Genomic DNA, 14,758 nt, shown 5'->3' with positions numbered 1-14,758 from the left:
TCGTCACCGACCAGAGAGAAGAACAGGGGACATTGTGCGTCTTCGCGCGATGCATAGAGATCTACGGCAGTCTGGCCGAATCTCTGCCACACCATGAGGATCACCTGGGGGTGGAGTCTCCACTCCCTGTACAGGGGATTCCCTCAGGACAGAAGATCCACTCCCCTGTTCATTATCCCCGGGATATGTGTCACGCGTAATGACAGGAAGGTCCTGCTGCTCCACAATCTCTTCGCTACCATGTGAAGCGTGTGAGAACGCACTCCTCCCTGTCGATTTATGTAGGCTATCACCGTTGTATTGTCTGTCCTGACCAATACATGATGATTCTTGAGAAAATTCTTGAAATGTCTCAGAGCTAGAAACACTGTCAGTAGCTCTTGAGAATTTATGTGCTTCTCTCTCAGTGCGGGAGACCAATCCTCTCACTGTTCTGCCCTCGAACAATGCGCCCCATCCTGTGAGAGATGCATCCGTCGTCACAACTGTTCTCAGTACGATAGGACCCAGAGGGCATCCTGTCCTGAGAAAAGACGGGGCTCTCCAATGACAGAGAGCGCTTGTGCATTCTGGTGAGACGCGCACCCTGCGGCTGAGGTGGCTCTTGGGGCGCATGCCCTGTGACGCTGTCCAGTTCTGAAAATCCCTCATTCGCAACAGCCCCAGGGGAACCACCGGCACAGATGAGGCCATCAGTCCTAGTAGCCGTCCTAGTAGTCCTAGAAGACACATTCTGAAAGAGACTGATCTCCCTCATTGAAAAAGGGAGAGGCAGCTGTGAAAAGTTTTGATGCGATCCTCTGATAGGAAAGCTCGAAACATCACAGAATTCAACCTGAGACCCAAGTAGACTATTTCCCGAGACGGAGATAGACAACTCTTCGTTTGGTTTATCTTGAAACCTAATCTCTCCAGATGCGTCACTAGTGTGTGTGTATCGCTCTCTGCCTGCCGTAGGCACGGTGCGCAGATGAGCAGATCATCCAGATATAATGAAACCCTGAACCCTAATCTCCTCAACGGAGTCAGGGCTCCTTCTACACACTTGCTGAATACCCGAAGGGCTAAAGCTAGGCCAAATGGTATATCCTCTTATGCTGTGCCCTGATAGGCGAACCTCAGTTATTTCCTGTGTGCAGGAAAAATATCTATGTGAAAATATGCATCCTGGAGATCCAACGAGGTGAACCAGTCTCCTTGACGAATATTTTGACACAACATTCTGATAGACAGCATTTTGAATTTGTACTTTCTGAGGTGTCTGTTGAGGACCCATAAATCCAGAATGGGACAGAGTACTCCCCCTCTCTTGGGAATCACAAAATAACGGGAGTAGAAACCCTTGTGGCTCTCTTCCGTTGGAATCACTCTTGGCTGACACCGCCGTCGGTGTATGAGTGAGTGAGTGAATGGGTGAATGTGAGGCAATATGTAAAGCGCTTTGGTGGCCATTGGGTCTGTGAAAGCGCTATATAAATGCAGTCCATTTACTCTTATCACTCCCTTTCTCATTAAAGAGGCTATTTCTTCCTCTAAAACCAGAGCTGCTTCCCTTTTGGCCACTGAAATTACCACTCCATTGAACAGAGGAGGTTTTACAGCGAACTGAAGCCTGTATCCCCTCTCTATGGTGGTTAATACCCAGGGATGAACTGCGCATGCGTGCCAGGTCACTGCCTGAGCAGCGAGGGGGGCTTCCCGTCTTCGCTCACTAGAGGTGCTGCAAAGGGGGGGAAGACCGCTCCAGTGAAGTAGTTATATAGGTGTTTATTTGTGATTGTTTTAATATTTTGTGATCTTTTTCTCTTTTTATCACACTCTGCGCCCTTTGTCTTTGACCTGGATGCGTCAGAGGAAACTTTATTTTTGAAAGGATGCTTGTGAACGTTAGACCTTCTTCCCTCATAACAGACCTCGAAGGTGGAGGGGAAGACGATCTCTTGGGGGGCACTAGCAGAATGTTTTCCTTATTTTTTTGGTGCATGGTAAGTGCCCAGAAAAACTTGGAAAATGAGTAGAAAAACTTAAGAGCAGGAAAACTCGTCTACTCGTTAATTATCGCACTCTTAAGTGACGAAGTCATTTAACAACCTAGGGAATGTATTGCGTTTGGGACGTTACCTATCGGCTCTGTCTGAAAACTGTTAAGCAATAGTTCCCAAAGTCTTCTGAGGACAGCTTCCGAAATCTTCCACGGGAAAGAGAGCGAGAATGGCGAAACGGGAAGTAGCTGCGGTTTATAAACAGGGAGCCGGGACTCCCTGATGGCTGCAGCGATTGGTCTGCCATGGTTGGCAGACGTGGTGTAATTGGTGCTTCCGCAATCGGTCACGCCCAGGGGCGTTCCCATAGTGGGATGCCGAACGAATGTTAGAAAGAGAACCCGTTTTATTCTAGCTTCATCGTTGTGACGGTTCAATGAGTGTTTGTGCAGTGAGTGCTCGTGTGTTTTGTCCCTGAGTTATAGGCTGATTGCCGGGAGGCGTGGCTTTACACCTGAACCAGATTATGGTGTTTTAAAAGACACTGGGTCAAACAGAGACGGGAGTTCGATGGCTCGCGGGTGATGTTGCAGCTCTGGGAACTTCCAGAGAGCTCACAGGACATATGGGTCACGGGAGAGCACAATCGCTTCGGAGAGCTGATGTGATGTACTTCCCCTGCTGACGATCTTCTGATTGGACTTTTTGATTATGTTTTGGTTATGTTTGGTTGAACTGACATCACTTGAGCTTGCCACGTACAAATACATGCTGACACACTAACTAACATTTATACTGATCCCTTGACACCACATGTTAATTACTTTATGTAAATAAATCTTATGGTTTACGCAGCGATTGTGTGGCGTTTGCGATCTTTTGTTGCGATCTTTAAGAAGAATCGTAACAAATGGGGGCTCGTCCGGGATCCATTTGTTACGATTCTTCTTAAAGATCGCAACAAAAGATCGCAAACGCCACACAATCGCTGCGTAAACCATAAGATTTATTTACATAAAGTAATTAACATGTGGTGTCAAGGGATCAGTATAAATGTTAGTTAGTGTGTCAGCATGTATTTGTACGTGGCAAGCTCAAGTGATGTCAGTTCAACCAAACATAACCAAAACATAATCAAAAAGTCCAATCAGAAGATCGTCAGCAGGGGAAGTACATCACATCAGCTCTCCGAAGCGATTGTGCTCTCCCGTGACCCATATGTCCTGTGAGCTCTCTGGAAGTTCCCAGAGCTGCAACATCACCCGCGAGCCATCGAACTCCCGTCTCTGTTTGACCCAGTGTCTTTTAAAACACCATAATCTGGTTCAGGTGTAAAGCCACGCCTCCCGGCAATCAGCCTATAACTCAGGGACAAAACACACGAGCACTCACTGCACAAACACTCATTGAACCGTCACACACCCCCCTTTAAAAGATCCGATATCTTATGAGGATCCTCAGAACTTCTCAAAAAAAAATCTGAAAAATAAAATAAACAAATCATACTTTCCTTTCAAAACATTCTTTATGAAGTCCGATTCCCGTGTTACCAGTGTTTTCCCACAGTCACCTCTAATCTCCTAGATTACTCAATTTATTTCCAGCAATCTGGATCCTGAAAGCATATTAAGGCAACAAACAGAGCGCACAGAAAAATAGTAACAACTGTTAAAACACCTACAGTACACCATTCAATCTACTCAGGAACACGAGATAACGCATCTGCCACTACGTTATCAGTTCCCTTGATGTGTTTTACAGTTAAACTGTAAGGCTGCAAAAAAAGAATCCAGCGCATTAACCGTTGACTCGGAGACTGTAAAGAGTGTAAAAACGTTAAAGGGTTATGATCAGAAAAAACCTCCACAGGTATTCCGCCCCCCACGTACACATCAAAATGCTGAAGAGCCCAAATTAAGGATAATGCCTCTTTCTCTATTACAGAATAGTTCCTTTGGTAAGTATTAAACTTACGAGAAAAAAAACTTACAGGATGGTCAAGTCCACTCTCACCAGTCTGTAATAGGACGGCTCCAGCACCAATCTGGCTTGCATCTACTTGTATCTTAAATGGCTTATCCAGCCTAGGGGCAGCTAAAACAGGAGCAACAGTTAATAACATTTTAACATGTTCAAACGCCTTCTGACAATTTGTACTCCAAACAAAATTGACAGCACCCTTAAGGAGATCAGTTAACGGAGAAACAACAGTTGAAAAATTTTGGCAAAAACCCCGGTAATACCCAACCATCCCTAAAAAACGCATCAACTCCTTCTTTGTTGATGGAGGAGGAAATTGTTGAATAGCCGCCACTTTAGCTTGAACAGGACGCACCTCACCCTGTCCAACTTCTTTTCCCAAATATCTGACAGTACCCTTTGCAAACTCACATTTTGCCAAGTTAACTGTCAGACATGACTCAGCTAAACGCAGCAGAAGCGCACGGAGATGTACCAAATGTTGTTCCCATGTATCACTGAACACAATAACATCATCCAAATATACCGCACAACCCTCCAGGCCGAAGACCACTTTATTCATCAATCTCTGGAAGGTTGCGGGTGCATTTCTCAAACCGAAACTCATAACAGAGTAAGAATATAACCCTGATGGTGTAATGAATGAAGTTATCTCTTGAGCTCTGGGAGTTAAAGGCACTTGCCAATATCCCTTTAGAAGGTCTAATTTGCTTACGAACTTCGCAGACCCCACCTGATCCACACAATCCTCCATTCGAGGAAGTGGAAAAGCGTCAGGTTTAGTAATAGCGTTTAATTTGCGGTAATCAGTGCAAAATCTATAAGTAGAATCTGGCTTTTTTACCAACAAGCATGGTGAAGCCCAACTGGAGCATGAAGGAACAGCAATCTCATTATCAAGCATATACTGAACCTCTGACTCCAACACATTCCGCTTGTTGATAGGAACCCTATAAAAACGCTGACGGATAGGTCTCGCGTCTCCCACATCCACATCATGCTGGATCAAATGCGTACGGGTGGGCACATCTGCAAACAAACTAGGAAAATCAAACAACAACTCTATCAATTCTGATTTTTTTAACTCTGACAAATGTGCCAACAATGCATCTAGACTCTGAAGGGTCTCTGAATTCTTTAACCTTGGAAGCAAAACACAGTCTCCAGGTACAATCACATCCTCCCCTCCCTCTACAGAAAAAGGTTGAGAAGTATCCAGAGGGACAGCAGCAACAGTAACAGCTGGCTTAACCAGTTGAGTGTCAGATTTACGAGAATGATAAGGCTTAAGTAAATTTACGTGAAAACACTGTTTAGCCTTACGCCGATTTGGGGTTGCAATTTCATAATTTTGGTCAGTCATTTTTTTAAGAACAGTATACGGACCAGTAAATCGCGCGCAAAACGGAGATCCAGATGAAGGTAACAAAACCAACACCTGATCACCCGGCATAAAAACACGGCATTCGATATGTTTATCAAAGTGTTTCTTCATCTTATCTTGTGCTCCGACAAGATTTTTCTGAGCACTCATTCCAGCTAAAAATAAGCGTCTACGGAAACCATCTACATATTCCAACAAATTCTGAGGAGGATCCTTTTCAACCAATCCTTCCCTCCAAACAGAAAGAGGACCCCGTACACTGTGACCAAATACAAGATCATTCGGGCTAAAACCCAAACTCTCCTGTTGTACCTCTCTAGCTGCAAGTAATAACCAGGGTAAACCCTCCTCCCAGTCACGATTCAACTCCACACAGTAAGCACGTAGTAACGATTTCAATGTTTGGTGAAAACGTTCCAGCGCACCTTGACTTTGGGCGTGATATGGGCTTGATTGATTGTGCTTGACCTTAATCACTCTCAAAATCTCAGCAAACATACGTGAAGTAAAATTAGACCCTTTATCGCTCTGAATAATCTTCGGTATCCCAAAAATAGAGATGAATTGGGTTAACGCTTTCACAACTGCTTTAGTTGTAATTCTTCTAATTGGATACGCTGCCGGGTATCGAGTTGTTTGGCACATCACAGTCAGCAAATATACATTACCTGATTTAGATTTAGGTAATGGACCCACACAGTCAATTATTAGGTGCTCAAAGGGTTTACTTGTGACCACAATAGGACACAAAGGCACCGGTCTCAAAGACTGATTCGGTTTCCCTGTTAACTGACAGGTATGACATGTTTTAATAAAGGCCGAAATATCTTTTTTCAGACCCGGCCAATAAAACTGTCTCAAAACTCTGTTGTACGTTTTATTTACTCCGAAATGACCAGCAACTTCACCATGTGAAACTCGCATTACCACCTCTCGAAATTGCTTTGGCACCACTACTTGAATTACAGATTCCTCAATCAAACCCTTCGCACAGGGAATAAATTTCCTCAAGAGTAGCTCATCTTGGATAAAATATCCACTGGCAGCACTTCTTACCTCCTGCGATGGAATAACATTCTCAAACAGTTGTTGTAACCCAGGATCGTTCTGTTGTGCAGTCATCAGCTCCCTATGAGTAATAGGAAAAAGAGTAGACAAACCCGGCACAACACAATTAAACAATTCTTTCTCTTCACAAGATGCCTCACGACTCCTCGAACGAGTTACTGCACACGTTACAAATACCTCAGGGAATTCTTGCTTTAGCACATCAGACTCTACCATCAACGGAGTGGGCACTACCACAGGTGGTGGAATTACCTCTCGCCATACCCTATCTCCAGCTAAATTATTCCCCAATATTACCATGACACCATCCACTGGCAAGGATGGACGGACTCCCAAGGTTACTTCTCCACAGACCAACTCTGAAGTCAAGTTCATCCTGTGCAAAGGGACAGAAAGAGTCTGTAATCCAATTCCCCTGATTAAAACGTTCCTCCCTTCACTAGATACATCAGAAAAAGGCAGGACCGATTCAAGAATAAAGGATTCTGAAGCTCCGGTATCTCTCAAAATCTTAACTGGAACTTTTTTATCTGAATTAATCAAAGAAACAAACCCCTCCGTGATGAATGGTGCAAACTGTTTTGTACCATCACTCTTTGACTCAGACACTGCGTTCCCTACTCCCATAGAAGCACCACTCGCAAAATCATTAATTCCTGTAGTCTCCGTCAGCAATACAGGACTAACATTTGCATTCGTCTTACTCTTTGGACTAAATTTCAACTTTGAGGCCAAAATAGGACACTTATTTTTCCAATGACCAACATTGAAACAATAATTGCATACCAAGTCTCGGTCACTCCTCCCACGATTTCTCTTCTCAAAATTTGAAATATAAGATTGTTCAAATCTCTTTGATGCCGTTCTATTTTCACTAAAGTTACCATACTGACGCCCTGGTCGACCCTCTTGGTACACGTTCTTATGTGTCAATATGTAATCATCTGCCAAGACTGCAGCTTCAATCACGTCATTTGGCTTATTTTCGTTTATATATGTAGCAATATAGTCAGGAACAATGTTCTTAAATTGTTCTAAAATAACCAAGTTACGCAACTTCTCGAAATTATCAACATCGGAAGCACTGCACCAACGATCAAAATGTGAAACAAGTTCTCTTACCACCTCAGAATGTGTTTGCCGTTCACCTTTTCTCCAACCTCTAAAACGCTGGCGGTATGCCTCAGGAACTAACTCATACGCTTTTAGAATAGTCACTTTTACCTTATCATAGTTCCTTCTGTCCTCCATCGTAAGCGCTGCGTATGCCTCTTGTGCTTTGCCTGTAATGACAGTTTGAAGCATAATAACTCGGACTGCACTTGGCCATTTGCCTTCTTCCGCTACAGTCTCAAATAAAGAGAAAAAAACATCAGGGTCACGTTCGTTAAATTTAGGGAGCAGTCTTAAATTACCAGCAAAGTCAAAACTGCCAGACAAATGTAACCTTTCACCACCCTCTGATGGTAATAGACCATCCTTTATTAATTGCAAACGTTCCGCCTGCAGCTCAAACTCCCGTTCTGATTGTTCAAGCTCTATTCTCTTCTGTGCCAATTCAATTTCACGTTGTTTGAGTAAATTATCTGTTCTTAATTTTTCCATCTCCAACTCATACCGTTTAGTTTCCAAGGCCAAATCTCTATCGTGAGTCTGTTGCATTTGCAAAATCTCTTTCTTCTGTTCGAAAGACAACCCTGAAAATATATCTAACGGAGTTTTCTTTTCAATATCATGTTTTTTCTTTGCGGGAATAATCAGAAGATTATTTTTGATTAAACAATCTCTCACAATAGAACGAAGTTCGTTCTTCTTTATCTTTTTATCCACATCACCAATTTTAAAATGCTCTACAAGTTCCCACAATTGTTGCTTCACGAACGAATTTAACACGTCCTCTGACGGAGCTTTAACAAATTCTTCAACGGATGTCATTTTAACTCTTAAACTCGTAGATTTAACCTACACTCTCAACTTAAAGTAAGTGCATCTACAATTCCAATAAGGCACAAATACAACACTCATTCACCGTCTCCCCTACTACCCTGCCTATCAACCCACTAAACTGCATTTATGCCTAATCTTCATGCAGCTTTCAAGAGCAAAGCGACATTAAACACCAGATACCGATGGTTCCGAACTGAGCAGTACAGCCCAACCCGTAGCCACGGCGGTGTGCTTCACCCAAAAGCCTGCACAAAAATAAAAAAGGCAAAATAACAAATCAACGCAAAGCGTTGCTAATACCTACTAGGGGAAAAATGAATGAGGTTTCATCTGTACCCCAATAAAAATGCACTTACCTTCAAATGACGACTACCTTTAACTCACAAAACAAATATACATCTATCTCAAAAAATAATACGAATAATCAAGGATTAACTTTTCCAAATTATCATTCAACCGAGCACCTAATCAACCAAATGAGCTAAACAATATCTAATCGAACGAACTCTCATTTGTTATCAAATTACTCTTTTTTATCAACACTTGAATGTGGGTAAGTTTCATAAAAAAGCAATATTTTGAACAAAAAGCTGAGAAAATAGCGTTTAGTCAAAGTCTTCCTCCAGAAGGGATTCAGAGCGATGATTAAAACACAGATGGAGTAGATCGAGCTCCTCAACACCTCAAAGCTTCAGACGAAACTCTTCATGCTTCAACATTTCATTGAGGAACATTAGACCGTTTTGATTTATATGCTGTTTAATGTTTATGATCGCTATATTTTATGATTACACATGATATCGCTTGTTTCTGCTTCTTCTTCGCCTGTGTTTAGATCAGGAGATTCAGTACTCGTTCAGTAGATGAGTAATAGCGCCCCCTACCGTATAACAGGGAAAAGACGGAAAGCCGGAAAAACTCGTCAATGGCGGGAAAGAGTTAAAAGAACAATAGTGTTATTATTCAGCTCAATTCAGTTCAGTTCAGTTCAATAACTGTGTAAATTTCATCAATTATAAAATTAGTTCAACTCATCTCTACAGAAGACTATAGTATCGTCGTTCACTTTGAATCAGTTCAGCGATGATTCGATTCAGTTCAGTAATGTTGATGTTACAACAGAGGACAATAGTGTCATTATTCAGCTCAATTATGTTCAAGTTTTGTTCTCTTTTATTCAAGTTTTGAGCCTTTTAATATATATATTTTTTAATTACCAGAAAAAGAGTCCCTTTCTCAAGACCAGTGGTTCTGAACTGGTGGGAAGGACTGCGGGTCTGTTCTGATCATGGACATGGACCAATATAAAGCTAAATGTAAATGATAATATCTAATATAACTAACCATACACTGTAAAAAAAGTCTGTCAAATTACTGTAAAACAGCAGCTGTGGTAGCCAGACATTTACTGTTAAAATAATGGTAGCAACATTTTAGGTTTTACAGACTTAACTTAAATTTACAGTAAAAATGTATTTCGTTAACTAATATAATGATAATTTACAGACCTCTTAAAGTATTAATATCTGTTTTGTACATTTGTAATACATTGACAACTATGTCACCTGATGAATCAAAGCTGATCACAAGCTTTTCCACAAGAAAGTTAATACTAATTTATAGAAGTATTCCCGGCCGGAGCAAGATTTAAAGTGTTATAGCAGTCTGACTGAACGGAGGTAATTTCAATACAGAGTTAAATAATAGAATAGAATAATCAAACATTCACCTAAATGCAATGATTAACGAACCCAATAAGGTATGCATAAAAGGCTGACAGAGCCGCTCACCGAAGAAGGCGACGGCGAAGCCCTCCAGCACACAGCCGGCCCGGCCCAGGCTGAAGTAGCCCATGGCATTGGTGAGTGTGGTGGGCAGCCCTCCGAACACGGCACAGCCCAGGTCGGCCACGGCCAGGCTCACCAGAGCGAAGTTCAGCGGCTGCCGGAGCGACCTGTGCCTCAGCGTCACCGCCACCACCGTCACGTTCAGCACGATGCCGAGCACCGAGAACAGGCCGATGATGACCGCCAGGACCGTGTAGCCCATCCGTGGCATGAGGCTTTCGTTCGCTGCTCTGCTGGGCACAGTGCCTCCCCATGCGGTCATGCCCATCTCCTCACACTGAACCTCACACACACTGAACCGCACACTGAACCTCACACACACTGAACCGCACACTGAACCGCACACTGAACCACACACTGAACCTCACACAAGAACAGCTAAGCCACTGATAATAGCTGCAGATGAGGAGAATGGCATATATGACTCCTCTGCTCTTTTTATGTCTGACTGCTGGCTTACTGGGAAAATCCCTAGATCCGGATTGTGAATGGAATAATTCTGTCAGATTATGAAGATCTGGAGATCTATGATGGCACTTATCTTGATTATATCAGCCTTATTGAGCGATGAGGTCACAGTTGAAGCCATTTCGCAGAAGTTCATTTCAGAGGAAGAGGAAGACTTGTGTATTAATCAAAGAGCCTTTCTTTTAACCTTCCTTTCATGAGATTAAAATGAGTTTGCCTGCCTTCTGAATCATAACAGTTAATTGAGTCCTCCCTGCTTATGTGTAACTGCACACAGTGTTTTATAATGATTAATAATGATTTATGCGGCTCGAGACTCCGGTGTACCAGAATAAGCGGTTTGGAGAATGGATGGACGTTATCAGTTGCAGTGATGCGCATGTTTAAGTGGTATTCCTGAGGTGTATTATTGAGGTTGGGATACAGGAAACACAATTGTAACCGTGACTAAGGTATGATCTGGGAATCACTGGAGTGCTGCCTCAACCTGCCATGGGATTGATGAGTGTGCTGCTTCGTTTTTGTTTTTTCTCCTGTAATCAACTTTATACACTCTAAAAAAAAGTTATTTGTTTTACCCAAATCCTGGGTTGAGCCTTTTGGGTAAATTTTTTGGGGTTATTTTTTCAGTGTTTGGGTAGCTTTTGTGTTACTCAGATCCTGGGTCAGATGTAACAACCCAGTGTTTGGGTAGTTTTTCAACCCAGGGGTTGAGTTATTTATCGCGGGCTTCAGGAGAGAGCAGTGCAGCTCTGTTCAAATTGGTGCGTGTCTTTAGTAAAATACAGGTTTGCGTAAATTTTTGTATCTATAAATTTGTTATTGTGCTCTATATTGTTTAATTTTATGCAAAGGAACATACAGGGGCGCGATGTGAGTCACCTAAACGAGTGTCACATTGATCTTTTCACTTGCTGTAAACGCCTGATGCCTTGCATGACATTTTTTGATTTTATAAGATACAGAATATAAATGCTTATAAAGTTAAAATATGTTGTCAGAACTGTACACTGATTGTTTTAATGACAGGTTATGGAGTCAGGGTTAGGGAATGTCCTGGTTGCGTATACAACCCACCATTCCCTAAAAGAGGGAACGGAGGACGTAGTCGGCGTCGACTGAATGGGGATCCTGCCAGGGAGCCAATCGTCTTCGAGTGCTATTGAACGAGCCAATGGGAAATGGCGTGCATGATGACATCACACACTCCGCCCCCGCGGCGCGGGTATAAATACGGAAGTGGATGCACACACTAGTTGCTCTTCACTGAGGAGCCGAGCGTAACTCGGAGTCAGCGGTGATCCAGCGGTAGTGGCAAGGGGACTACATCCTCCATTCCCTCCTTCAGGGAACGGTGGGTTGAATACGCAACCAGGACGTTCCCTTTCAGTCAAGAACGTCAGATATAGTCGACGTCGACTGAATGGGGATAACCATTGAAAACGCCACTAAAGCTGCCACCTTCCAGTGCCTAGACAAAAGCCTCCAGACCACCCCGCAATTTAAGGCGGGAAAGGGACAGGGCTTAGGCCAGGGAAGTCACTGCTGTTCCTACAGGACCACTGGGAAAGCGTTCCCTGTACATGGAAGGAAGGGACGCTGCGGAAGCCACGTCCTGCCCGAAGGGAGGTAACATGTGGAGAATACACATATGAACTGGGCGGATGACCGGGCAGTACAACATATCGAATGTCACTGGGGAGGCTCCAGCCTATGACAGGGGGGAGACTCAACCGCACAGTGACGGCAGAGCAGGGAGCCTTACCGTGGAAGAATACACATATAGGATCGCCGTAGGGATCACAGCATATGGACCCAGCCTAACACAGGTTCCACCAGTGCATACGAGTGATAGGCCTGGCTTCGGACGTTCCGCCACGTCCGTTGCCGAAGGGTATTGAGGAACTCGACAGGGCTCGGCTAAAAAAGGGGAACTCAACTGGAGCAAGAATTGCGCACGTATTCAGTCCATAGGAGGGGAATGGCGCCGCAAGCCGACACAACAAACCGGGCTTACAGTGAAACTGGCTTCATATGAAGGGAGCCCACAGGAAGCAGCGGTTCGACACGTAGGCTAGTCTTCTAGCGAACATGATGGGTGTCGCCCAGCCCCCAACTCTATTTAACATCTGTTGGCGAGGCACTCTGTGTCAACGCCTAGGAGGGAGCAATACTCTCACTTAGGAGGAGCTCACCACCCAGGTGGGCACGTGCACCTAGGGAAAACTTTTTCACCAAGCTGAAGGCAACCACCGTAGTGGGCCAACCTCTGCTTGGAAACAGCCTTCCCTTCTGCTGGTTTCCGTAACAGACAAGAGCCGGTCTGAGGTCCAGGGTATGCATTCTACGTACATAAAACCGCAATGGAGAGGACAGACAGAGAAAAGCCAGGGCTGGGTCTGCCTCCTCCAGGCAGCGCTTGTAGGTTCACCACCTGGTCCTCTTTGGGAGCGGTAGGGATTTCCCTTGCTCCCTCAGGAACCTGACGATCAGGACGTGCTTCCCATGCTTCTGCATTATGATGTTCGTCATCATATTGAGGGTGAAGGAACAGCCTACTCCAACCCATCTTGCAGGAAAGAGAGCACTGATATGACCGAACGCTCTCAGGATCTCCTCACGGAGAGAAGACTCATTCAACTAATAGGTTTCCACTTCTAATTAGCGAAGCACAACTGCCTTATCTTTTAGGGGGTGCTTGCAGAAGTGATGGTAACTACCACATATTCCTGTGGTAGCCACCTGAACCTCTGCGTCCAGTTTTTGAAAGCAGGTGCCATCATGCCCCGTCCCCGAAATGTATTCAGGGGAAGTCAGGAAGGCTGTCGAGGGAACTAGTTCTGGTTGGGCCAATAAGGGGTAACTATCAAGACCTGCTCCACTACTGACTTAGCACAGTAGGTGCAAGCGACATGCGCATACAAGACAGGAGCACTGCTTAACACTAGATATGAAGATCACTGAGCTTCAGGAGCATCTCTGCTCAACACCTGAGTGTGATAAAATTCACTGAGCTTTAGGAGCATCTCTGCTCAACACCTGAGTGTGATAAATCACTGAACTTGACCAGGCACCAAGCGACAATGAATCGCATAGCCTCTTCTTAGAAGGCTCACTGGGGAACGCATTTCTGCAGAGCCCCAGGGTCAGCTGAGAGCCGGTGTCTGTCCAAGGGATGTCCGCTCAGACAGAAACACAACTGGCAGAGGGACGAGTCCGGAGAGGCAAACAGATGTAACTGTGCAGCCCCGAAGTGGTCCCTGCCCAGCTGGCCACTCTCCCTGGTCATAGCTGCGTGAGGCTCGTCGGGGGCATGATTGAGCAGGCCGGAAGAAATAGTGGAATGAAGCGACCTCAGAAGCTTCTGACTCCAAGGAGGAGGTGACGGGCGAGTTGTGACATACGAGGAAAGCTTAGCACAGCGGTCCCGATGTTGTCTTTTCAGACCAGTACCAGCTCGCTGAGCAGCGGTGGCTCAAAGCGAGGTGAACTGCCAACTCGAGGTAACGAATACCAATGCAGTCGGAGGTCGCCCAGGCCTCAGTTAAAGCATGCCCTTTGTACATGGCCCCTCAGTCGGTGTTAGTGGACCTCGTTCTAGGAGCGGTTTGGCCAGGAGAAACGAAGGGACTGAACACGGGCTGAGGGTTTGGCGGCAGGCCGGGTCGATCTCTTTGTCACATAGGGTGTGCCGCTCCGCCACGGTCCCCTTGGGACTCGATCATAAAGCTAGTGCTGAATCGGTCTTCACATGGAGGAAGCCAAAGCAGCTGCATCTGCCATATGCCCCAGGAGCCTCTGAAAGATCTGAAAGAGGTGAGAAAGGGACCCTTTCTCACCTCAAGCACCAGCCGAACACACTCTTCTTGAAGAGACGTGTTGAACCGAGTCCTTCTCCTGAACTGAAAAAGAGATACTCAGCCCGTGGGCGAGATCACTCTCTCCCAGTTGACCTCAAAGACCCAACTGGCTATGGAACACTCGAAGGGTTGTACTGATATTTTGCACCTTCGAACGCAAGAACACAGAATGGTCTGTGGAGCGGAAGGATAGAGATCTGAAGTACTGTCCTTTAGGTCGAA

General features: G+C 44.8%; 1 protein-coding gene across 1 annotated transcript in view; it reads right to left on the bottom strand.

The window, feature by feature from the left end:
* Positions 1-14,758, bottom strand: part of parapinopsina (parapinopsin a) — a 37,094-nt gene that overhangs the window by 8,781 nt on the left and 13,555 nt on the right. Inside the window, exons 2-3 of the mRNA XM_056240434.1 lie at positions 10,572-10,604; positions 10,152-10,491 (exon numbers count right to left, since the gene is read on the bottom strand). Of these exons, the coding sequence (XP_056096409.1) occupies positions 10,152-10,476 (325 nt within the window). The 5' untranslated portion in view covers positions 10,477-10,491; positions 10,572-10,604. The remainder of the gene's footprint in view (positions 1-10,151; positions 10,492-10,571; positions 10,605-14,758) is intronic.

The sequence above is a fragment of the Rhinichthys klamathensis genome, unplaced genomic scaffold (assembly GCF_029890125.1).
Source record: "Rhinichthys klamathensis goyatoka isolate OS25496 unplaced genomic scaffold, OSU_Roscu_1.1 h1tg000599l_1, whole genome shotgun sequence".
Taxonomy (NCBI): domain Eukaryota; kingdom Metazoa; phylum Chordata; class Actinopteri; order Cypriniformes; family Leuciscidae; genus Rhinichthys; species Rhinichthys klamathensis.
Note: the sequence above shows the minus strand (reverse complement) of the source record. Positions and strands in the feature narration are given on the sequence as shown.